This window comes from Dipodomys spectabilis, unplaced genomic scaffold, assembly GCF_019054845.1.
Source record: "Dipodomys spectabilis isolate Male_0828 unplaced genomic scaffold, ASM1905484v1 ptg000342l, whole genome shotgun sequence".
Taxonomy (NCBI): Eukaryota; Metazoa; Chordata; class Mammalia; order Rodentia; family Heteromyidae; genus Dipodomys; species Dipodomys spectabilis.
The window spans coordinates 1,195,732-1,220,481 of record NW_024871019.1 but is presented as its reverse complement, the minus strand read 5'-3'; the positions used below and the strand labels follow the sequence as shown (position 1 = coordinate 1,220,481).

Below are 24,750 nucleotides of genomic sequence, written 5' to 3'. Positions count from 1 at the left end.
TTGAAACTAAGATTTGCTTTCATGCCAAGCCCTAAGTAGTTATTTCTAACTAGACAATTTCTATGCTCCACCTGTTATTTGCAGCTGCCTTAAAAAAATCTAGCTTAATGCATCAAAATATAATCTGCCGAGCTCTTAAGAGTTTTTAAAAAAAGCTTTTTTTTAGAATGGCCAAAGCTATTTTTCTCAGTGTTATTTATGATCCGCTCTCAGACAGGACACAGGCACTAGCCATCCATCCATGCCGTGGGCGTTTATTTTAAAACATTTATCTTAAAAAGAAAATACTGAAGATTTATTTCAGATCCCTATCATTCTCATAAAATTGAAAAATTCATATCTACCAGCTCTATCACTTCTCCAAGTCAACTGAAGCTTTTAGTCTTCCCTTATCAACTGCTTGTGCATCATGGGTCACTTTCCCAGCCCTTTCCCTGAGCCTTTATTTCCAATTTAGGCCATGAAGTGAGCTACAAGCACTGGAAAATTATTCTCTCTCTACCATTTTTGCTGGGTCTTATTACTCTTCTCTTCCCTATCCTTTTACAATGTTTTTTAAAGGAAAAATATCTTATACATAGATTCTGCTAAAATATCATTTAGAACCATGCAATCTCAACTGATTTTTATCTAAGTAAAAACCATTAGCTGGGGAACCAAAGACTCATGCCTGTAATCCCTAGCTACTCAGGAGGCCGAAATCTGAGGATCACAGTTGGAAGCCAGCTTGGACTGACAAAACTGAGAGACATTTATCTCCAGTTAACTAGCAAAGGGCCAGTAAGTGAAGATGTTGCTCAAATGATAAAGATGCCAGCCTTGAACAGAAAAGCCTAAGCAAGAGCATGAGGCCCTGAGTTCAAGCCCCAGTATAGTCACACAAAAGTTGGAAGAAGAGGAGGTGGGAGGGAGGGAGGGAAGGAAAAATAAAAATTATGACCATTGATTATATAAAACATAGTAAAGCTCAGAAAGAAGCACAAATATTTTATATATTTTCTTGCCACTCATAACAATTAACTAGATTTCCTTCATTTTCCTACTTTTCTATAATATTTTGTCATTTTTCTACTCTTACCTTTTCCCCAAAATTGAAATCATACCTCCTATTCAATATAAATTTCTGTTACCAGATGCCTGTCACAGTGTTGGATTGGCTTAATATTATCTGATTAAATTCTATGAATAATACTATAAATAAGAAATTAATATTGAAATAATGACTATATAATTTTACTAATTTTTCTCCTAAAAATGGATATGTGGCTAAATGTTTTTCTACTTAATGAACATTCTGTAGTTTACCTTTCTCCTTGACCAAGACACAGTTTACCTGTTTCTTTTTTAATGGTGAGCTCAGGTCTATATTTCAGATTCTATTTCTTTGGATGTGTGTTTATAACTGGAGCTAATTGGTAAGACAGTCTCATGTTCCTGAAATGGAGTAAACCACTTTCCAGAAAAGTTGTATGAGTTTGCAGTTCTATTCACATGTTAGAGTGAGTCCTCGTCTGACTCACAAGTAGTAACTTAGTGACAGTATGGTGGCATGGCTGGTTAGAGTCACTTCACTGCCATCATCTATATAACAGTAGAACTTTCCAGGATGCTGAGAATGAGCAACTGGCACTGAGATGGGTGAGGATAGCCACTGAACTTCTTTCCTTCTATAGATCTCTCTCACATTGCTTTGGGGTCTCTGTTTCACCCGAGCAGCCAAATCACAGTAAAACTTCAGTCTCAAGCCCAGAATCTGAGCTCTGTAGACTTGACCTTCTTAATGAATCTGATACAGACAATTCCTTGAGTAATAATGAAATCCTCTCCACCTCATGGGGAAAAAAATGATAATGAAAGGAAGCTGGGCACACCATGAACTTATTAATTTCTACATATGCCCCACTGAGGCCTGTTAGGACACTGTGGAGACTTTTAAATTTGAAGGGAATTAGATTACCTTTCACGGATAATAGAAGTACTCATTTGTCTACATTGGGCCAGTCTGGACTTGTCTTTTGTAAGGACAAGGCAGCAGAGAATGATCGGGCATAATTGGCTGGCTTCTTAGGCTGGGTGAGACTCTAAAGGCTGCCCTGAAAATTGTCTGGGACATGATTTGTCCTGGTTTGATTAGGTTGGTTACAGTGTTGGTTTGCAGCAGAGCTGCTCTTTCCTGCTTTCGTTTACTCTGGTTGTCTTCCTGTTCTGCTAAGCATCTGCCTGTGGGCCTGCTTCCATAACCCAGCATAGTGTCGCATGTTGGGAAGGAAAGCAGAAGCTGTGAACAGTCACAGGTTTTTACAAAATTTAATTTTCAACTTTTTTGGGGAGATGCTAGTACTGGGGCTCGAACTTAGGGCCTTAGCTTTTTCACTCAAGGCTAGAGCTCTACCTCTTAAGCTATACTTCCATATCTTTCATATATTGGAGATAAGAGTCTCATGGACTTATCTGCCATGGCTGGCTTTGAACTGTGATCTTCAGATCTCAGCCTCCTGAGTAGCTAGGATGACAGACATGAGCCACTGATGCCCAACCAACATTTTTTAAATTAACATTTAAAATTGTCAGTTGCAGTTGCTAAACATTGTCTTTTGATGATATTTGAAGTCCATAGATAATTAATGTGGAATGGTTAAATATAGCTAATTAGCAAATGCATTGATTTTACATATTTTGTTGAGGACATACTATTTACTCTCCTTATATTTTGTCAAGGGGTTTTCTTCTTGTTTTTTGTCAGCCATGGGGCTTGAACTCAGGACTCGGGCACTGTTCTGAGCTTTTGTGCTCAAGGCTGTACTCTATCACTTTGAGCCATAGCTCTATTTCTGGTTTTCCAGTGGTTCATTGGAGATAAGAGTCTCACAGACTTTTCTGCCCATGCTGGCTTTGAACCATAATCCTCAGATCTCAGCCCCCTGAGTAGCTACGATTACAGGCATAAGCTACTGCCTTCTGGCTCTTAGGAATATAACATAGCATTATTAACTAAAGTCAGCTTGAATGTTGTTCTTCATGTCTACCTATAATTATGGGTCATCTGGTCACTATCTCCTCACCTCAGCCTCTTGCAACCACAGCTATGTTCTCTATTTCTCTAAGATCAACTTGTTTATATTTCCAGATGAGTGAGATCATACAGTATTTGTCTTTCTGTACCTGGCTGAACTTACTATATATTCATGATTTTACATTAAGGCTATTAAGCTGTACAGTCTCAGAGAGGTTACTTGTCCCGACCCGCAGGACTTCAACCAGGGCAGTGAACCTAAGCAAGAAGGAATGAAGGGACAAGAGACACGAAGAAGGACAGCAAGACAAGGATTCTGATCAAGCTGCCAAATTTTATTTTTCACACAGGGGTATTTATATGCTTAGAATAAGGAAGCTTTTTCATTGGGCGTAGCAGCTGCAGGATGCTTGCTTAGGGCAATGTGAAAAGGTGGTCAATAGCAGCTACCTGGTCTTTGTTTGGGGCAGGATGCAAAGACCAGATTCTGTAAATAGCCTCGAGAGATGTTCCAGCGAGATAGTCAAGCTTATCATGCAGAGAGACTCCCTGCAGGGCTCTCGACAGTTACTAAACCCCTCTAAGGGAGGAATTTGGGGGTACAGTAATCAGAAGGCCTACTCCTGGGACTAATACAAGAATTAAATAAGATATTAATGCAGGGTGCCTGAAACCCTCTCTGGCAGCCAGAAGATGCCCAATAAATCATAGTTTTGATAGTCAAAGCCATGATAATAATGAGCGTCATCATTGCAATTGTAATTCTTGTTATTATCCATGAGCCACAAGTGTTTACTTCCTTTTAAGTTGATTATAATGGTGTGATTATAATATGTGCTGCTGCTGCTGCTGCTGCTGCTGCTGATGATGATAAAAACAAAGAAAACAAAAGTCTGGAGTTTGTTCTAATGCTTGTTGTAGTCACTTGAATCATCAGGCCCTGCTGCCTTGATCACTTGGTTAGGCACTGGAGAGGGACAGTTGGTTAAATAAAGGGTGAGAAAGTCCTTTGAAAACTGTGTGTATCTCTATAAACAGATATCCATAAGTTGGGCATACACGTCCTTAGATTCTATCCATAATTTACCGTTGTGGAAGAATCTTTCTCTTTCAAGGTATGTTTTCAGACTGTTACAAGCCATTCACCCTTTTATTGTAAACACACACACACACACACGAGTGTATTTTCCACGCTATACACACACACACACACACACACACACACACACACACACACACACACACACACACACAGTAACATTCAATCTTCAACTTGTGGGAAAGGAAAGTCAGCTATTCCGATCCTGTTTCGCAAACAAGATATTAAATTTTGTGACCTCTTCAAGTTCGCCTTGTGGGTGTAAACTGGTCTGGTCACTCAGTCGAGAACTTCGTCTCCAGGTTTTGCTGCATTCTCTTTCCTCTGCCAGTTGTCCAGTTTCCTCCCATTGGCCAGAGGACATACATATAACACCCAAAGATAGCATCGCCACCACTCATGCAGAGTTTCCCATCTTTAACTTCTCTTTCCATTGTTCTGATCATATCAAGGAGAAAGGTGCAGTCTGGGCGGTTCTTTTCTACCTCTCAGCTATTTGCTAACCTCTCTTTTTGACAAAGTGGGAGGAGAAAGCTTTATCACAGAGCCTCCTCTGTACAGTACCTCAGTTGAATGTTAATGCTCTGTTGTATTTTTTTATTTAGGTCACTTTCTATTGGAGGCCGATATTCCTGGGTATTCATTTTAGGCACTTTATTCTTCTTAAATTCATTTGAGTTTTTTTAAAAAAATTCCATTGTAAAGACAAATGTAAGTAAATAAGTTCTCAGGAAGATTATGGTCAGATGACTGGTGTCTTTGAGTGAACACCATGCGTGACATGCTATAGAACAGCCATCCCAGGAGTGAGCTCCCTTAGTACCCTCAGAACTGGTAACAGCAGAGCCACTCTCCCAGCCTCATAGTAGATATAAAGATGTCCCTTGGTATCTAAGCTGGTTTATTTGAGGTCTTTCAAGAGCAACAGCCAGCAGTGTCACTGGGCGTCGTCCTCCCTCTCTGAGCAGTCACTGGCCTCAGCCATAGGCAAAGCTTTAGCTTTCTTGGTAGAGAATTGTTTCCAGACATGTCTGACATCCACCATCAAGGCTACTTATTCAGATCTCCCAATACTGGGAACTAGAAAATGTCAGATAAACAATGTGAACTAATGTCTGTTCATCTGAGTACATGTGAAACTCCCTTTAAAACCCACCCATTTCTCCTAAATCCCCGATCAGCTTGTTTCCATTCACATATAGATACTTACAGTACTTATGGTTCTGAGTCTTTTCTTTTTCAGTGTCCATACGCATTTTCTAAAGTAAGAAAGTTATTAAAAATATACCAAAATAACTATACATCACCATTCCCCTGTTTGGAGATCCTTAAGGTTATTTGCAATAGTATTCCATTTAAAAAAAAACACACAATTTCTTCTATGGTCAATAATGTGACCAATTTTAAAAATGTTGTTATTAAGTACTTTCTGGAACAAAGAGGTTCCAGAAGTCAGGATATGAGTACAGTGCATCTTAATCGTTGCCACCCCTTCCATCATTTCCCCCTGTCCTCCCTCAACCCCAAGACCTCACATCCCTACCCTCAAGTTACATTAAACAAGCAGAGTAATCAGGTTTTACTTTGCAGTTTAGTTCTTAGGCAGTAAATAAAAACAGGTGTGTCTTTTAAAAAATTTTCAGTGATAGATTGACAATATGTCCACAAATGGTTTTTATTGGTGTGACGTGTGATTGCCTATTTTCACGGTAGCTGATGGGATTCAGATTAGATGAAGAGGACAATTCCCACTCCTGTCTGAGCCTGCAGGGGTGTGCTCAGTCCCTACACCCTCAGACTCCCTCTCCATGACAAAGCGACCCTCACTATCAGACCTGGCTCCCATCCTGGAGTTGCCAATTGCAGCAGTGAGTGACTTCAGCATTCTAAGAGTGAAACAGAAGCTGCTTTAAAGCTGAAAATAGTTGAGGCCGAGAGGAGAGCAGGTAATAATAAGAGACACTTAGCCAGAAGACCTGGCCAGGGTGATCTGTGAGAAGGTGAGAATAGAAGGTCCAGCTGGAGTCTCCCAGGAGAAGCAGGGTCTTTGTCATGGCCACACCTGCGGGGCTGGTTCTATAGATGCTGGATGGCTCTGTGAGACTTGCTTAGGGAAGCAAGCCAGGGTGCATCCATCACTGTGAAATTAAAGTACTCCTTTGGCTCTGCTCCTGCTCTCTCTCCCTCTCTCTCCCTCTCCCTCCCTCCCTCCCTCTCTCTCTCTCTCTCTCTCTCTCTCTCTCTCTCTCTCTCTCTCTCTCTCTCTCTCTCTCTCTCTCTATCTCTCTCTCCTTCTCCCTCTCTCCCTGTCTCCCTCTCTCCCTCTCCTGCCAGGTTGGCAGCATTCAGCCTTGACAGTGATTGATAAGGGATTCGATGTGGAGGACTGCTCAGGACCCTGTCCACAAGAGACACCACATTTATTCCAGTCATTCATCTTCATGAGTCTTATTCTGTTTTTGTCTCTGCTGGTAGCCATCAGCTCCAGGGGCCTCAGCTCTACCAGGGTGGTCTAGAATCCTTGAGCTCTAGAATGGAGACTATGAAGCCCTTGCTTTGCTGAGAAGAGAAAGCAAACAATAATAACAAAGCACATTTCTCCTGGTGTGAAGCTCTCCATGCCTCACTAGGGTGCAGATAGGACAATATGAAGCTGCCCACATTCTTTGCATGTTTGGGGTCTTTGTCCTAAGTCTTTCTTTCATCTAGCAAATCCTGCCAAATCTCCCCTCTTGTGAAATTATCTTCTGTCCTTTTCCACCAGTAATTTGCTCCCAGAGTCCCTGAAGCTGTCAGTCTGCATAGCCTCTGTCACGTGTGTGTGTGTGTGTGTGTGTGTTTGTTTCTGTTTGTTTTGCATTATTTTATGTGCCTTTACTATGTGGCAACTCTACCTTGGTGAGTTGTCGATGGCCTGGAAGATTCCATTCTCCATGACATGCCTATCCTCTGCAGAGTCCCCTTCATGGGGATGTGGCTGGAGAGGGGTGGCTGGCAGCCGTGTTAGATCTGTGCAGTGAGCAGAGGTAGACTCAAGGATTGAAAGGGGTAAAGAGCAAAGCAGACAGTGCTTTCCCCAAGGAGCTGCCTAGAGGAGGAGCTTAGAGCCAGAGAACAGGGGAAGGGGAACTAGAGCAGGTGGGAATCAGACCAGGAGGGGGTGATGGCAAAAGTCCCAGGCAAACACCCACGCCGGGCTGGGCTCCGTGGTCCTGACTGCTGATAGGCTGTGAGAGAAGGAACTGGCAGGCACTTCCATACGGATTCCCCAGTCACCCTAACCCAGAGTTCTGAAATGCTCACAAGGAAACAATGCTCCAGGCCAAATCGTGTTTACAGGATTACCAGTGGCTATCCACAGGGCTCTTCTCCATCAATAAAGTTAAAGAAAAAGATGCACTCTCCTGGTTTGCCTGGGAACAAAGATGGCTTTCCTCTGGGATAGATGACATTCTGTGCTACATCCAGGAAGGTCCTGGAAGACCAGAGCGAATTGGTCAGCCCTAACAGAAGAGATGGAAAGCCCCAGGGTTTAAAAAAAAAAAGGCTTGAGCACTGCCACTGGAAAATCGCTTTGGAGAAGCCTTTGAACGTAGAGATTTCCAGTTTTCTGGGACCCTGAGTTAATGACAGCCCTAGACTCAAACAAGATGAAAATGAGCAATGAAGTGAGAAATAACAGCAAGACTGCAGCCAGCCCGGCACAACTGCACAGTGGACACAGGTGCTCCTTCTCACAGATGGACCCTGCTCTACTCCACAGCACTCCATCTGGCAAAGTGCTGAAATAGGTGGATTTCAGGATTTCAGCTCTAACTCATCCCCTCAGTCCTGCAGCCTTGCCTCCAAAACAACTGACACAAGGCAGCAATGAAGATTAGATAACCATTAGCTTTACTCCCTTCCAGACACAACCACCATGCCATTTAATGTTCACAACAGCTCTCTGAAAATAGGCACTATCATTCTCTCTATCTTATGGAAGGAGAGACTGAGGTTAAACCAGATTATAAAGTTTGCCTGGAAACACAGTAGTAAGGAAGTAAGTCTAACCCGGATGTCTCACTTAAGTCCTATCCCTGCAACAGCCATACCCAAACTTTGGAGCATATCTATTCTTTTGGAACAGGTTAGACCTCAGCCATCCAGTCCCTCTGGGTAGCCCGTACATTGATTGAGCAGCTCTGCTTACCTGAGTCAGGCTCAAGGCACCCTCATTGGGTGGTCAGTGCATGGGATGTCAGCGCAGGTGGGTTTAGGGTATCCCTGGCTGGGTTGTCGCTGTTCTCTTGCAGGTATTCTTTTGGCAAGCTAACCTGAACATGTTCTGGTCAGGATTGTGGAAAGGCAAAAAGTTCAGGGATGTATACAATCTGTTTTTTGAGCAGCTTTGACAAGTTTGTTCTAGCTTGCTAGTCTGAAGCAAGCTCTATGGCCACTCCCAGAGTGAGTGTGGACTGGGTCAGCGAGGGGGATATGGAGGATGGCATTAGAATCATCAAAATAATACTTCATGACAGCCTCCCTGTAAGCAACAATCATTCTTGTGCCTTCCTCATGTAAAACATGCTCATGCCCACCCAGTTGTAACCAGTCACAGTTTGAAGCCCAAGGTCTTCATAAGTCTTACCAGGACCAGGCCAGAGAGTTGTGAAATGAAGTGTTAGCTTCCCACCCATTATTGCCATGGGGAGGAACATCTCAAGAAATATTCATTCCAGTGGGAAAAGGGAAGGTACGCCAGCCACTTGCAATCCTAATACCCTGCTATGTGGTCTTCTTCTGAGGGTGATTCTGATCCTCAGTGGGGCTCCTCATCCATTGTTCTATATTATTCCCATGAGTCATTCCTCTCTCTTGCCATCACTTGGCTCTGCTCTCCCTCAAGTATGGTAGAGGCAGCTTGAGTTGCCATGAATCTCCCACAGTCCAGACACTGGGACATAGTCTCTGAAGAAAGCTGTTCGATTCCATTCTCTCCATATCAAGCTCAGAATCTCTGTAGCCTCTGTGAAAGGCAATAGGGCAAAACTTTGAACACCAAAGTCAGGTCTCTTGTATGATAAGTCAGAAAAATACAGTATTTTTTGTTCTATTAGAAAAATAATACAGAGATTAAAGGCACCTCCAAACCGGAATATGAAGGACTCTATGCTGTGACTGACCGACAAATATGACACAAATACGTTGATGGTATTTTAAAAATCATTTACTGCTCCTGTTGGCCAAATTCCAAGCCATATGACCCAACTTCTCTGCCCAACTGTGATTGGACCTGGGGTAGGCACCTGATTCTTAGTGGCCAAAATAATAGTAACCTATGATTTACTACCTGGATTGACAAGATTAAAGAGGATGATTGGCTTCCTGTGAATGCTGAGGGGGAAAAGCAACTGGGTTGCAGATGAGGCTGCTGTGAGCACTTGGTCAGGAGAGAGAGGGGAGGTCAGAGGAATCTCCAAGTGAGAGGACGCCTCCTCCTGGCCCTTAGGTACTAGGTTCAAGGTATTGTCACAGAAAAGAATTTTAGGACACATTGAAGGAGAGGCTGGGAATGTTTGTCAGTAAAACAGAAGGAAAGAACACATCCACATGTTGGTGCCAACAACCCTGAAAAAGAGATTCAGAGACTGCTCTAATGTCATGTGAAGAAGAGGGTAGAAGGTAAAGGCTTTCCTTGTTCTGGATACCTGGTGCATTTGATCATTCTTGTTGACATTATCAGCGGGCCCAGAGGTCACAGCTCTGGTCAGTTCACTCCGTTTGTGTCATTGTGACATAGGTGTGTGTTTCATGGGGCTCATCAGCTGCTGTTCCTTTAAAGCCACATTTTTTGCCAGAAGATAATTTCTCCTTCACAAGCACTTTCTTGATCAGAAGAATCATTCTAACAAATGTTTTGCTCTCAGGATATGTGTCTTGCATTAAGATATACTTGTTCTGTACTCACACTGTAATAATCATTTGAGTGAGTGGGTAAGGTCAGAGGGAGAGAGATGTTTGGTGATTATATATTGCAGTGCAGGGAGTGGGTGGGAAACTTGAGGAAAGTAGAGCTTCTGCACCATCAATCAAGCTTCTCATTCATATGTCACTTCTGAATTCCTGGCCCCTGTACCTCTCTCCTCATGTCTCCTTGTCTATCCTGCCTCGGTCCTAAAAACATGGAGGTCAAGTCATTTTCTTAAGCCACTTTCATCTGTCTCTGTACCTGGAAACCAAAGTGGCAGGGGGGAGAAGGTCTAGTAAAAAAAAATCACTTATTAACATCACTGTACATACATGCCCTCAGGGGAGGGGTCTGGAGCATCATCTACAACAAAAGACAGGGCTCAATAAAGCTCAGAGAAAACTGAGCTAGGAATTTGAGAACCCTGAGGAAATCCTCTTAAAATGTTGTAACCGGTGATCATCCCCCACGAAATCGATGATGATTGAAAACCAGCTCCGACTGCCAGTAATTGAACATTTAATGGCCAAGATTAGACAAGTTAATACCCATTCAGATCCCGTCTCCAGAATCCATTCTGTGGTTTGTACTGGAGTAGCCATATCGAATAGGCCAGGAACCGGAGGCCACCACAAATATTAATAATGAACATGAGTTTGTAAGGTCAGTGGTTTTACTTTAATAGGAGCGTGTGGCCTGTGAATTGCAAGACCTAAATGTCTTAGACTTATTTGAGATTCCTCATCAAAGGACAGGAGTACAAACAGGCATTTACGGTTTGTTCTATTTGGCAGAATGCTTGGGGTGAGATCGCTGAATACCTTGGCTTGAGTTCAGGGCTCGATTTTATTATCTTGTAGCTGCCTGTAATCACAGACATGGCATCAAAGGCCAGCTGTCCCTCATGAACCTTGACAGTCTATATAAACTAATTACTTTTTTCTATGAGCCATCCTTTCAGAGGTTTGAAAAGAGGGCCTTTTAAGCCCTCTACAAACTTTTAAAAAATTATTATTATTTATCTAAGTTCCAGCTGAGGGCTATGGTAAATGGCATCTCTTGAAATGCCCGGGTTGGCAAATACAGCCGTGAACTTCATTAAAGTGCAATATTCTACATTTTTAAGGTGGAAACATGGACAAGACACTTTCTGCGCAGTAATGGCATAAGTAGAGCAATAGGAAGAATAAGAAAGACTTTTGGGAAGAGTGGGCACAGAGCCAATACCCATCTCCTGGCCCCCAGAAGAGGTTGTAGATCTCAATCCGCTGCACAAAGACCACTCCTGAGTCCTTCCTTTGTTTCTGCCTCTCCCTTGAAGTTGCCAGTGTGGCAAGCTACCAGCTACAGCAGATGCAGCCTGCCCCTCGGCCGTCTCCTTGGGTCATCCCTCCTGGCCACTGTTCTCCATTTCCTATGTATCTGCCACAGCGCTGTCTGTCCCGTTCTGCTCACACTGCTGAAGCACACCAGCTTCAAAGGCAGCACCTTTTTACCTTGTTGAGCCAAGGTTGCTAAAAGGGACTCGATAGAACAGGTCCTACTCACCATTTCCAGAGGAGAAAGACAGGGGTAGGTTCTAGAAATCTCTCTGGACTCCTGTTGGGTCTTCTGCTCCTATGGAATTGCAGCTAGTCAAACATGTGGAGCAGGGATGCACTTGAACCGTTCTCGTGTGTGAGGAAGCCCAAGTGAGAAAACCCTAGAATTGAACTCTCTATAACATAGTATGATCACAAACACATGTTCATTTGTTGTTACTAGTTTTTAAATGACTTCCCTAAAGACCCAGACCTTTTCCATTGCAAAACCTTGAAAGCTTCAGAGGTATTTGGCAGCTCCATATTTTTTCAGTTATGAATTTCAGCAGTGAATGGAGTTGACTTACTCAGCTAGGCAAAGGATGATAAATACTAATTGAATTTTACTTTCCAGAACCCTGCAGCTGAAGATAAGGAAGCTTAAAAACACGACAGAAACAAACAAATAGCAGCACATGGTTTGTTTTCCTGCATGGGCAAATACAACCTTGACTGGCTTGCAAGCACTACTATTCTTCTCTAAATGTGAGAGGCCACAATCCCAGCTCACCATTGCCCACAGAGCACTCCCCACTACAAAGTGATTGCTCAGTGGCATTTGCAGTAGATTGCAGAGTGGAAAAGGAGCTTGCTGGATAAGGAAGACTGGACTTTGGTATCAGGCTATTACATCTGATTTTTTTTAAATACTAAAAATAATAGCTAGGCCCAGACTTCTGTCCAGCTGGCACTATACGGGGGTGGGAGGTGAGGGGAACAGACTTACTCACATACTTAGATTCTTTTGAACTTGTGAAGGTGCCTTAAATATAAAGGCAACACAGCTAAGAAAGATTAAGTGACTTGCTGAAATTACATCTCCAGGTAAATGGCACAGCCAGAATCCCCATAGATTGCCATCATTCACTGTTCAAATTACTTGTCTTCCACTGGGAGTGATTTTTGCCCTTCAGAAGATATTCATCAAGGTCCAGAGACAGTTCTTGGTGGTCTTAATTGGTGGGAGGGGACTATAGCGTGTAATACATTAAGATGGAAGAGCTGACCTATAATACACAAAATATGTCCCTAGCCCTAAGAATTACCTGGTTGAAAATGTCAACAGCATTGAGATGGAGAAACCCTGGCCTAAAAGGAAGAACATCTCAGTTCCTATCTCTATTTCACATCATACTCAGAAATCCCCTTGGACAGACAGTCAATTGCTCTCTTTGAAGGCTTGGTTTTCTCATATATAAAACAAGGGGTTAGACTGACTGGATACTCTCTAAGAAACTTGTAGCTTTAATACATTATGGATTCCAGGAAACTTTGTGGCTCTTGAAAGTCTCTATAAAGTGTATTGATGATTCATCCAAGTTGAAAGTAATGGGATGCTTTTGGAAGCCTTCAAATGGGTGAGTAGGTGGGTGGGTCAATGAATGGATGGATAGATAGATAGATAGATACATACATACATACATACATACATACTGGATGGATAGATGGACAAATAGACATTCTGAAATAGGAAAAAATGTCATTATATCATATTGTATCTGGGTTTTACTTGTTAGTATTGTTTGATTTTGACTTCATAATGAGGTTTCCCATGTGGGAATCAGTCAGTGTCTGTCTCTGTAGGCTGTGTCAGCTGGATACTTCATGGTGAACTGGTACCTTTACAGAACACAAATCACTAATAGTGCGGCCTAGGTATTACAGTACTTACATCACTGACATACAAGCCCTGACAAACACAGAACTGACCACATAAGCCTTACCATGGCTTGGCTCTCCTAATATCAACTAGTTGGCCAGTGGTAGTGAGACAGAATTACTTCTTAGACAACACATGTATGCCTCTGTGTACACACTGGATAACCCACACAGTTGGCAATGTTTAAACCTTTCAATTACTTCATTTTTGTGTGTGTTTTCTAACTTCTAGGTTTTGTTTTTGTTTTGTTTTCCCGTCATAGGGCTTGAACTCAAGGCCTGTGTACTGTCCCTGAGCTCTTTTGCTTAAGGCTAGCACTCTACCACTTTGAGCCACAGCTCTACTTCTGGGTTGTTGGGGATTTTTTTAATTATTTATTATTATTATTACTATTATTATTTTGTCAGTCATGGGGCTTGTACTCTGGGCCTGGCACTGTCCCTCAGCTCTTCAGCTCAAGGCTAGAGCTCTACCACTTGAGCCACAGTGCCACTTCTTGTTGGGGATCTATTTTTTCCAGTGGTTAGTTGGAGATAAGAGTCCCATGGGGACTTTTCTGCCTGGTCTGGCTTCCAACCATGATTCTCAGATCTCAGCCTCCTCAGCAGCTAGGAATACAGACATGAGCCACCAGTGCCCGGTGCTCCTAGGGTTTTATAATCATCTAGAGCAGACCTTTGGTGTACTGAGGATTCATTACTAATATTTTGGTGAAAGTCAATGGGATATCAATGGGGATTGGTTTGGATTTTAGAAAGGGGGAGAATATTTGAGAATGTGTAAAGCGAATTGGTAGATTAAATCCTCCACACTTCATCATCCTGGGGTAGGACACAAGTGTGACTGTATTCGCTTTCTCTTAGCGGTCCTGGCCATCTCTTGGTCATCTGTGATATATCAGAGTTGGGTTGGGAGCCTCCAGAGATGGTGTGTAGTGAGGTTGAGTGAGCATTTAGCCAGTTCTTCTCTTTGATATCTTCAGGAAGTAGCTGGAATTCATGCACATTGAGTACAACAGACCTGGCACAATTAGCTCTCGTGGTTCCATTTAAGCTACACTGAGGTGTTGCCAGACCCTACATTGCCCTGCATAGGGAACTCTAAGAAGGCCATAACCCCGATTCATTCATTTCAGCAGCCCTGGCGCCTGACCCTAGGGCATACCTAGGAAGAGATGAATCTATTGGCACTGCCAAGGGGCCTGCCTGGCAAGGACAGCGAGAGACAGAAGAGCTTTATTTGGGGCTTCACCAATGCCAGGGACCCCAATGAAGAGGCCGAGAGAAGAAAAAGAGTGCAGGACTGTGAGAGAAAACTCACAGTGCCTTTTCCTGAAAAGAATGGCCAGCCTTTTGATGTCTGAACATCCATGTGAGTTTTTCTCTGGCTGTAGAGCAAAGTACCAGAGGTCTAGTGGCTTAAGACAATACCTCTTCATTTCCACAGAGCTTATGTGTGTCTGGAGACTTCTTGCAGAAGGACTGGGCTTCCTGTTTAGGGTCTTATAGTCTAGAACCCAGGATCTGCTCAGCCACTTCCTCACTTAGAGTTTGAGTCCTTCTCAAGTGACCCTGTCTGTTGGCAAATTCAGTCAGTCACTTAGGAGGATGAAGATCAGCTCCTGAAAATCAGAGTTAGTGTACCTGTCACATATCACCCAGCCTCATACCATCTCCTCTCTTCATGTCTGCTAGTCATGCACATGCAGCATGCATGATGTAAAAATACGAATCCTGTCTGGCTGGGAAGGTGGCTCAGTGGTAAAGCACTTGCCTTGCATGCTTGAGCCCAGGGTTCAATTCCCCAGCACCCATAAGCAAAAAAAAAGCCGGAAGTGACACTGTGCTCAAGTGGTAGAGCGCTAGCCTTGAGCTGAAGAGCTGAGAGGCAGCACCCAGGCTCAGAGTTCAAGCCCACAACCAGACCTCCCCCCCCCCCCAAAAAAAAAGAATCCTGTCTGCTCTTGACCCCTAGAGCCACCCTGGCCCCCACTCCAGTGCAGATGGTTCTGGTCCTTAAGATTGTCCTCAAGGGGACACACTAGAAATCTCTCCAATCTCCTCCCCCAACTTCCTGCACTTAACTGCATGCAAATACTTCTCAGGGATTAAATTGGAGGGCCTGTGGCAAGGACTGGAGATGTAGCGAGCTTACAAACACCTAGGTGAATCTCTTCATCCCCAAAGTTTGAGAACCACTGGTATGAAAAAAAAAATGAGTAAGAGCACCTGGCCACCAGGTGAACTCCTTAGAGTTTGCTTCTAGCAGTCACTTAATTAGATTTTAATGACATTTAATCCAAGTCAGACAGTGAATGTTTGAAATTGCAAAGATCTTTTAAATTTAGCGGCACTGAACCCAAACAGTGCACACAAATCGAGTTCAGGTTCTGGCTGGTGGGTGTTATTTATGCTAGGATGGGAGCAGCTGTTGGCTCTTTTTCTCCAGGTACTTATTTCCTAGGAGGTGGTTTAGTCCAGGCCACAAAGGCCATTTGGAGCAGAGGTGTCAGTATGAACACCAGGATTCCTTTGATCCTTTTCCACAGCTTTGGTTATGGTATGATGCAGTGGTTTGTAGGCATTTTAGAACTAGATCCCTTTGAAATCTGATGAAAGATACAGAACTCAGTGCCCTGGAAAAAAATACTTAGAAATTTTTATATAAGTTGTGGGGAAGTTTATGGGGCCCCTAAACCATTCCAAGAACCTCATCATTAGCTTGTAGATAATGATCTCAAAATATAGCAGGAAGAGAAGGAGCCTGTGTTTAAAAACAGCATACCTGCCAGTTGCCACCCAGCCATTCCCCATCACCCAGTTCATTTCTAAATCTGCGAAATGGCAGTGTGAATACCAAGTTCTGTATTTCTACAAGATAGCTGTGGAAAAACAAGACAAACCATGTATGTAAAAGCATCTGCAAGTGCTAACAAGGCTATTTGAATGTATAAAATCCTGTTATTCCTATCCTGTAGGTTAACTGGTTTTTTTTTTTCTCTAGTTCTAAGACATCAGAGCTTTTCCTCAGTCTCATTAAGGATCCATGTAGATATAATCAAACATCCACAAAACATGAAAGGATATTTCCCAATGATCCAGTTGAATTTACCAAATATTACTGAGTCCCTCACTGATCTTTTTACTTTAGGTTGCCTCTTCTCCCATTTGCTTCTGTTAAATATCTCACCTTTCTCCAGGTCTTGGCTCACGTATCTCCTTCCAAGCTTCCCTTTTCCCACCCTATCAGAGGTGATGCAGCAAGATCTTGAAAGCCCTTGTTGGCTGGATGTCTCCTCTCTCACCCATGAGCACCCCGAAGTTAGGAACAGGAGCCATTGAGAGGAAAGAGTGATGTGACAGAAATTCAGAGGAAGCTCTCTGCCAGCCCTGTGGGGGTTCCCAGGAGAAGTTTGAGTGGCATGATTGGAACAAAAGCTTCAAAAAAAATCAAAGCATTACATCTTGGCTGTTGAGAGAGTAACTGTGAATCCTCTATGACTTTGATGGTACAAAATTCTAATGCCTTGTTCTAAAATATTTATTGTGCTTTCTACTATACCTGCTTTGTGTAGAATTCAAGTGTAGAAACTTAGGATGAGGACAAGGGTGGCATCAGAGCGGCAGCTGGGAAGTTCCTGTGACAGTCTAGCTGATAGGATTGGTGGCATTCATGAGTGGGTGAGAAGGAGGAGAAGATCAGTGGTTGGGTATGTTCTGCAGGTAGAGCCAACAGGATCTCTTGATGTGTTATGTCTGAGTGGAAGGAATGTGAGAGTCTAAAATGGCTCCATAGTTTTGGACCTAAGCTGTAAAGACAGAGGTGCTCTTGCTTGGGGCAGAGGACAGCTGTGGGTAGAGCAGGTCTGGAAAGGACAAGGAGGCCTTCACTTGACATTTTAGTAGGGATGTTGGATACCTCAGCCTGGAGTTTGAAGGAAGGTCTGACTAGGAAAATAAATCTGGGGTTGTTGATATACAGCTAGTCTCTTAAGCTGTTGGACAATTAAGATGTCCATGGGAAGACATAGGGCAAGCAAAGAAGTCTGAGATAAAACAGCCAGTGCATTCAGAGGACACCAACAGAGTCAAGCCTCTGGAATCCAAGCGAGGAAGGTGTGCAAGGAACACGGGAGGTGAGTGAGGAGCTCGTCATGGTAGATCGTCTCTATCCTGGGCAAACACCTAGAGTATGTCACTCACTGTCTCCCTTAAAGGTACGATCATGTGACTGAGCTCTGGACAGTACAGTATGGCTGGTGGAAGCGAAATGTGCCAGCCCCTATCCTGGCCAGTAAAATTGTTGTGTCTATAGATCAGTGGAGGGAGGATTCCTCGACCTTAGCTGGATCTGATCCTCGAGTGACTTCATGGAGCAGTGCCCCCCCCAGAGTGAGGAATAATGGGGTATTATGTAAGCCAATGGAATCTTGTTGGTATATTGACTAGTATGCCCCCCTCCCCCTCCCCTCCCTAATGCTGCTGATGAATAATGAAGGTCAAGAAAGGCCCGTTGGATAGAGCTCCTTGGTGACCTTGAAACACAGATCCAGGGAACCAGCAAATGAACGTCTGGTTGGCATTGATAAAGCAGAAAATGGGAAGGGAGAAACAGGTGACAGAATTGGAACCCACTACAAGAACAAAGAAACAGAGTGCTGAAGGATGGGGCAAGAGAGATCAGGGGAAGGCGCAAGTCCCATCACTTGGTGTGTTCACATTTTTAAGTATGGGAGAAATAAGCACACTGTGCTGTTTGCTGGTGGGAAATGTGATCTTCCTTCCTGAGACCATGGCGCAGTTTGGCACCTGGCCCGTACCTCCGCGGCTCACCTGGGATAGTTATTTGTTTCCGCCTGAATGGCAAATGATAGCGTTTTGAAAGGCCTCCTGGCGCCTGATTGATTTGTTAGGGAGCCTGACAGCCTTAATGGACTTTTCTGACAAGACAATGGCTTCTCCTAGCAGTGCTTGTCTTGGAGGGATTCCAAAGTGGTAATGAATGGTGCTATGCACGACAGAGGAGGAAGAGGAGGAAAAGGAGGGGACCACAGAGATTTTACTTCATGTGTGTCCTGATGTGTGGGACAGAAATGAACCCTGGGTCTGTCTTACTGGCAGATATGTTAGGAGGGGACAAAGATGGGGGACAAGTGTCTCAAGAGGGAGGAAGCTTCTAGGACAGTTACATATATACTTACAGTTCATATCTCTGGAACTCACCATCTTCCCTTGGGAAGATATTAGAGATAGAAAAGCTCAATTTTCCATGTCTGCTTCTCTACTGTCTATGATCTGAAATCACTTTCCAAATACCCTAAATTCTCTTTCTGAACTGTGGAAATGATGGAAGTAGACCATGGCGTGTAGAAGGTGCTCACTGGACATGGTCACTTGGACTCTCCTGGATGGCTGGAGGCCTAGAGACTGGTCAAATTGGACTGGTTGCTCAGCTGCCACTTCAGATGTACCCAGGTGCCACTGGATATGTGGAGGGTGACCCTCTTTGGAAGGCAGCACATGCCACTTTAGGGCCAGGCAGTTCTACCTTCCTCTGGGCAGAGGCCATAGGACAGTAAGGGAGGACCATCGCTCTGTGGAACTCTTGCTTTCCGGTCCATGCAAATAGCCATGCTCACACATCTCCAAATCCCAGTCCCCAGTCTATCTATCTAGGACTGCCGCACAGAGTAATGTGCTCCATGAGCACCATACCCCATAAGAGGAGAGTGTACTGCACACTGGGCAGGCTGGGAGCTTTGTCCTCTAAATCTGCAAACCAACCACCCCAGAATGCACAGGAATAAGGGAGTTTATGATAGATATCACCTTGAATCCACTCCGATTAAGACAAAATTAAAAAGAAATTATTCACTAACTTCAAAAGCATTGGCTTTTATTAGCAACAAATTTCTGCCTGTGGAAATACTGCCACTAAGTTGCTGAGCTGTAAACAACTCCAAATTAGTTCATTCACGGGAACAGGAGGGGCTTATTACCTGGTAGCAAAGGCGGGGGATTTCAGAGATCTGGGAATGGAACCCAGAGAGCCAGCTTCTGGTCTCTAAGGTGCAGGAAGCAGGATAGAGTTCTAGCAGGTTGGGCTAGCCCTGTAGGGCCCCTGGACTTGGTGTCCCCCCACCCCACCTCCAGCCTGGAAGTTAAGCAAGAGTGGTAGGGCAGAGATTTGGCAACATGGTCCTGAAGGAGCTGCTAAAGGAATCACAGCCCCTGCTAGCAGGAAATGAGCTGGAAGTGCTACAGGAATGCCTTGGCATCCTTAATACCCATCTGCTCTTATCAAGTATGAGGACACCTGACACGTGCAAACTAAACAGGGGTTCCCTCTTCTCCTCCAGACTTGAATTAGCTCCCCAGGCCAACTCTTCAGGGCTTCCTCTTTTAAATAATGAAGTATCTGATAAATATGCAGCCAAGTGGATTCCGAGCAGCCTAAGAGAGATGCTGAGACTGGGTTTAAAAATCTCATAGCAAAGCTTCCTTCCCAGGCCTTGACTCTCTGGGGAGACACTTGTACTTTTGCCCTATTAGAATGTGTGCCATTGTCCGGTTTGGTTCCGGCAGAGTGCTGTCCATGGTCCTTACACTCAGGGAAGGCCCAGAAGCTAGCGGGACCCCCTGGAATCTTGAAAGGCAGATACAGCTAGACCACCTGCTCTGATCCCTCGGAGAGATCAGAGCCTGCCTGGCAGGTTTGTCAATTGGTAGTAGTTCCCCCTTTCCCTTGTGCCTACACAAGGGACCCTGTGCCAAGGGTGAGGGTGGGAGCCAGGAATTTCTCAGCTTCCTTTGCTCCTTCTCCATCAGCGCTCATCCAGCACCCCTCCCACTTCCAGCTTCTGCAGAGCCCACAGTGCATGTAATAAGCTCACAAACAGCAATGAGAGCTTGGACATTGCACCCAGGGGTCCTCCTTCCCAGGACTGTTTGCCTTATGCAGCAAGTTTGTGCACAAGAAGGAATCTTCTCTGGTTGGGCCTTCATAGGAAACATCTTCTTTCTAAACACCAGTTCTGCTGTTTGCAGAACTGTACAAACTGTACAAACTGCTGTTTGCGGGTACAAGTGATTTCCCCCTTCCCAAACTAGCACAAATTCAGACATCATAGAAAACTTTCTCTGACGTTTAACATAAACTACACTTGACTCACCCATTTTTGTCTTTCAGTGGCTTTTCATGGAGGTAATAAGAGTAATAATGCCTTTCTCGAGAAGCTGTTTTAAAACTGAAATAAGATGACATTTGTGAACATGATAGCTGATTTCAAAAGTTCAAAATATCTGTGTTTGGGTTGCAATTGATTGGATCTTCTTTTTTTAAAAAAAAATTATGTCTAGGGCTGGGAAGGTGGCTCAGTGGTAGAGTGCTTGCCTTGCATGCCTGAGGCCCTAGGTTCGATTCCTCAGCACTACATAAGCAAAAAAGAAAAAAAAGCCGGAAGTGGTGCTGTGGCTCAAGTGGTAGAGCGTTAGCCTTGAGCTGAAGAGCTGAGGGATAGCGCCCAGGCCCAGAGTTCAGGCCTCACGACCGGACCCCCTTTCCCCCCAAAAAAAACCCCCATCATGTCCAGCAAGGACAAAATAGAACATTCTGTGCTATATGCATGGTTTTTTTTTTTTTTAAAAGATCTTTCTCAAAAAATAGTTGGGCTCTTGCATGGGGTAAATTCCTAGGATTGGAAATTCTGGGTCAAGTGTACACATTGTTAGTGAGTTGGCTCCCCAAAGAGAAACTGGAACTGGAGACTGGAAAGACTGACTCTGTGAAAGGGAACATTCAGGACGTAGCAGAGGAAGAGGGCTGTCCAGCAGTTCAGCTTTGAAATGGTTTGAGCTTTGTGCTCTTGGTAGAGCCCTACCTAATTGGCTTCTACAAGCATAAATTTCAAGGGTGTCTCTCAACACAGCGAGGGCTGCGAATCAGAAGCCATTTAGGGTATTCATGGACTCACTCCCTTATCCATTTTTGCCGCGCTCCAGCCGTGCATGAAAGTGTTAGGATACAGTGGTGAGCAACACACAATCTTTCTTGAGCAGGTTACTCCTCATGGTACACCCGTTGGGTCACCTACACCTGTCCTGAGCCTCATGCGCATCTTTCATCTGTGTAATGACCCTGGGAGGTTGCACCAACCATTGTTTCCATTTCACAAATGAGCATTCGAGGCACAGGGAAGTTACTGTTGGTGATGGTGAAGGACCAGGATCTGACACTCCTTGTTTGACCCTGAATCCTAAATCCCCACTGCCCCTGGCTGCTCCCCAGGAAGGATTGAAATGTTTGTGGGGATGTGACTCCGGAATCTTTCAACTTGATAGAAGTGTTAGTAACTGGAGCACGCTGCACTTCTGGCTGTTAAGACACATCCAAAGCTGGGCGTCAGTGGCTCATACCTGTAATCCTAGCTACTCAGGAGGCTGAGATCTGAGGATCACGGTTCAAAGCCAGTCCCAGCAGGAAAGTCCGTGAGACTCTTATCTCTGTAAACCACGAAAAGAACAGAAGTGGTGCTCTGGCTCAAGTGGTACAGCACTCGCCTTGAGCTGAAGAGCTGAGGGACAGTGCCCAGACCCAGAGTTCAAGCCCCATGACCAACAAAACTAAAGAACAAAAACAAAAAAATGACACATCTGGATGGAATACACATTTTTAGGCATGTGTTCCAGTAATAGTGAGGCAGGCAGGTAGTGTGCTGAAATACCCCCACAAAGCAGGCATTCTCACCAGGTACAGATTCCTGGAGTCTGAGAGTACTTTCTGTACTTGCCTGAGCGGAGGCCACAGAAGTTCAAGCTGGTTCTGTTTTGGCTGGACATGTCACTGTGGAGAAACCACACTGTGTCCTGACTGGCCTTCATAGCATCACTAAGGGAAAATAAAAATGGTTCTCTCATAATGTTTCACTATGAGGAGATTGTGATGATCATCTCTCTGCCCAGTGGGCCTGAGGCAGGAGAGTCTTTATAGAGACTACTTACAACTGTTGGGGTTTGGGCAGGGGTTAAGCAGTGATCACGAAAAGCTGTGGAGTTATAGGTAGTAACAAGCACCTAAATGACCTCGAAGCTGTGCATAACTACATCTCCAAAGCTGCAAGTCTCCAACTCACAGTAGCATTCAGCAGAATTCAGAGACTCTTCTCTCTCCATTAACATGAGCATGACTGCATGGAAGGTCTTAACAGGGTTGGAATTTGTGGAGTGGAGGAGGGCAGTGGCTCATGCCCTGGGTAGATTCAGCTAGGACCAGGCTCTGGTGAAGGTTCAGGGGGGTATATGGGAGGAACCTGGGCTGGCAGTCAGGCCCTCATTGCAGGACGATGCTTTCTGCCAGGGTGACTGGAATAGATTGTTCTCTTTCCAAGCCTCAGTTTCCACCTCATAAATTGTACACTTCAGATTAGATCATTTTAGAGGAGCTCTTAGCTCTATTATTTAAAAATCATTTGGAGATGAGTGTTTGGTAAGGACAAGAAATCACAAATTCCCAACTAGGCAAGATCAAGAAGTATAAGAAGCTAATAGATTCTTGATGACTCACACTCACCACACACAAGTGTGTGTGTGTGTGTGTGTGCGCGCGCGCATGCATAATAATACTAATAACATTCAGCTAGTTGTAATAGCTTCAATAATAGAATGGTGGAGTTGAATCATAAAACTCATTTAATTTACTTGAACTAAATATTGTCAGAGGGCCTAGTACGCACAACGTTAAGAAGACATAAGAATTTTTTTTTTCAAATGTCTTTTTGTTGAGTATGTGGTATTACTGGGGCTTGAACTCAATGCCTTGCATTTGCTAGGCAGGTGCACTACCACTTGAGCCCACTTTCAGCCATTTTTGTCTTGGTTCTTTACTTTTTAACATGTAGTTAGTTAGTACAAGGGGAGGGGATTCATTTGTCAACAAGTTCATTTATGTATACAATGCTTCTTGACCATAATTGCCTCTCTGCAATTCTCCCAAAGTAGATTCTCACTTTATGTCCAGGCTGCGCTGGACTGTAGTCCTCCTGCTTTTATGGACATGATAGATATTCACCACAGCACCCAGCCATTGAGACTATGGAGTCTCTGGAACTTTTATGGCCGGGCAGGCTTCAAGCCACAATCCCCTGATCTCAGCCTCACAAGTAGTGAGGGTTACCGGATTAATTTTGACTGTGCTTGATTTTCAACTCTTCGCATTTCTGCTGACTTTTGACTCTAAACTTACCAGACTTTTCCTGATTCATCTTCATTAGATATCATGGAAGAAACTGGTGTCTAGAGATACGGTAATCTCTGGTGGACCAGCAGAGATTCTAATGAGGAGCCAAGGCTCAAACGCAGTTGCACCTACTGGAAACAGTGACAGTCTGAAGGTGTGACTTACCCAGTTCCTCTGGAACACATGGGTATTTGCTATGAGCATTCTCCTGAACATGCAGTCATTTCCACTTGGCTTTCTGATGCATTATGATAATTGTTTTTAGCAGAAAATTACCTTCTGGATTTGGTTTGGCCCAGGCCAGTGTTGAAATGAGTTTGCAGACCTATGGGAGCTGTGACTAATAACAGAAAGGCAGCCATCAGTGTCCCACTCAAGAATGGAAAGATCAGTTTGCCAGTCACATTTTTCATTTGCCACAGGTAATCCACCAGGTGATTAATCTGAGTATAGATAATTACCAGTTGATTCTGTGGTACTTCTGTGAAACATCACAACTCAGGACAGGCCCTTAGTCTCTCAATTGCTTTTAGGTTGTCGTCGCTTTAAGGCTAAAGGCCACACTCCTGATCGTGACCCTCAAGACCCACAATGGTCTATATTCTGCCTATATGTTTAACTCTCACTGTTTCTTAGCAGCTATATCAAACTTACTTGATTTTCTTAAACCGTGTTTCTGTTACTAAAGGCCTTGCTAACTTTTTGTCTTTAATTCTAAAGTACTCCTCCTACCCCAAGGACCCTCCCCCAGACATTGACCCTCAGGCTCTGGGATCCCTTCCCTGGGCTGTGGGCTCCCTGACAACCCCTTGCACACTATATCCTGTAACGAGTTCTACCATAAACAACTTCAGGAGAACTCAATCTCTCTCTATCATACCCTTTCCCTGTAGGAAGTACTGATGGGCTTTGGTGAATGAATGAACCAATTGCCATGCATGTGAATGGCAGATGGTCTCATAACTATCAGTACTCCCCTACCCCTACCTCACTCCCACCCCTTTTTTGGGGTACTAGTCCTAGGACTTGAGCTTAGGGTCTGGGCACTGTCCCTGACATTCTTTTGCTCAAGGCTAGTGCTACCATTTGAGCCACATTGCCATTTCTAGCTTTTTCTGAGTAGTTTATTGGAGTTGAGGCTCACAGGCTTTCCTGTCAGGGCTGACTTCATATTGTGATCCTCAGATCTCTCAGCCTCCTGAGTAGCTAGGGTTA

At 44.1% G+C, this 24,750-nt stretch overlaps 1 protein-coding gene across 1 annotated transcript in view; it reads left to right on the top strand.

Annotated features, from left to right (window-relative positions):
* Positions 1-24,750, top strand: part of Clstn2 (calsyntenin 2) — a 378,995-nt gene that overhangs the window by 188,678 nt on the left and 165,567 nt on the right. The window contains exon 4 of the mRNA XM_042665750.1: positions 12,382-12,401. Within this exon, the coding sequence (XP_042521684.1) occupies positions 12,382-12,401 (20 nt within the window). The remainder of the gene's footprint in view (positions 1-12,381; positions 12,402-24,750) is intronic.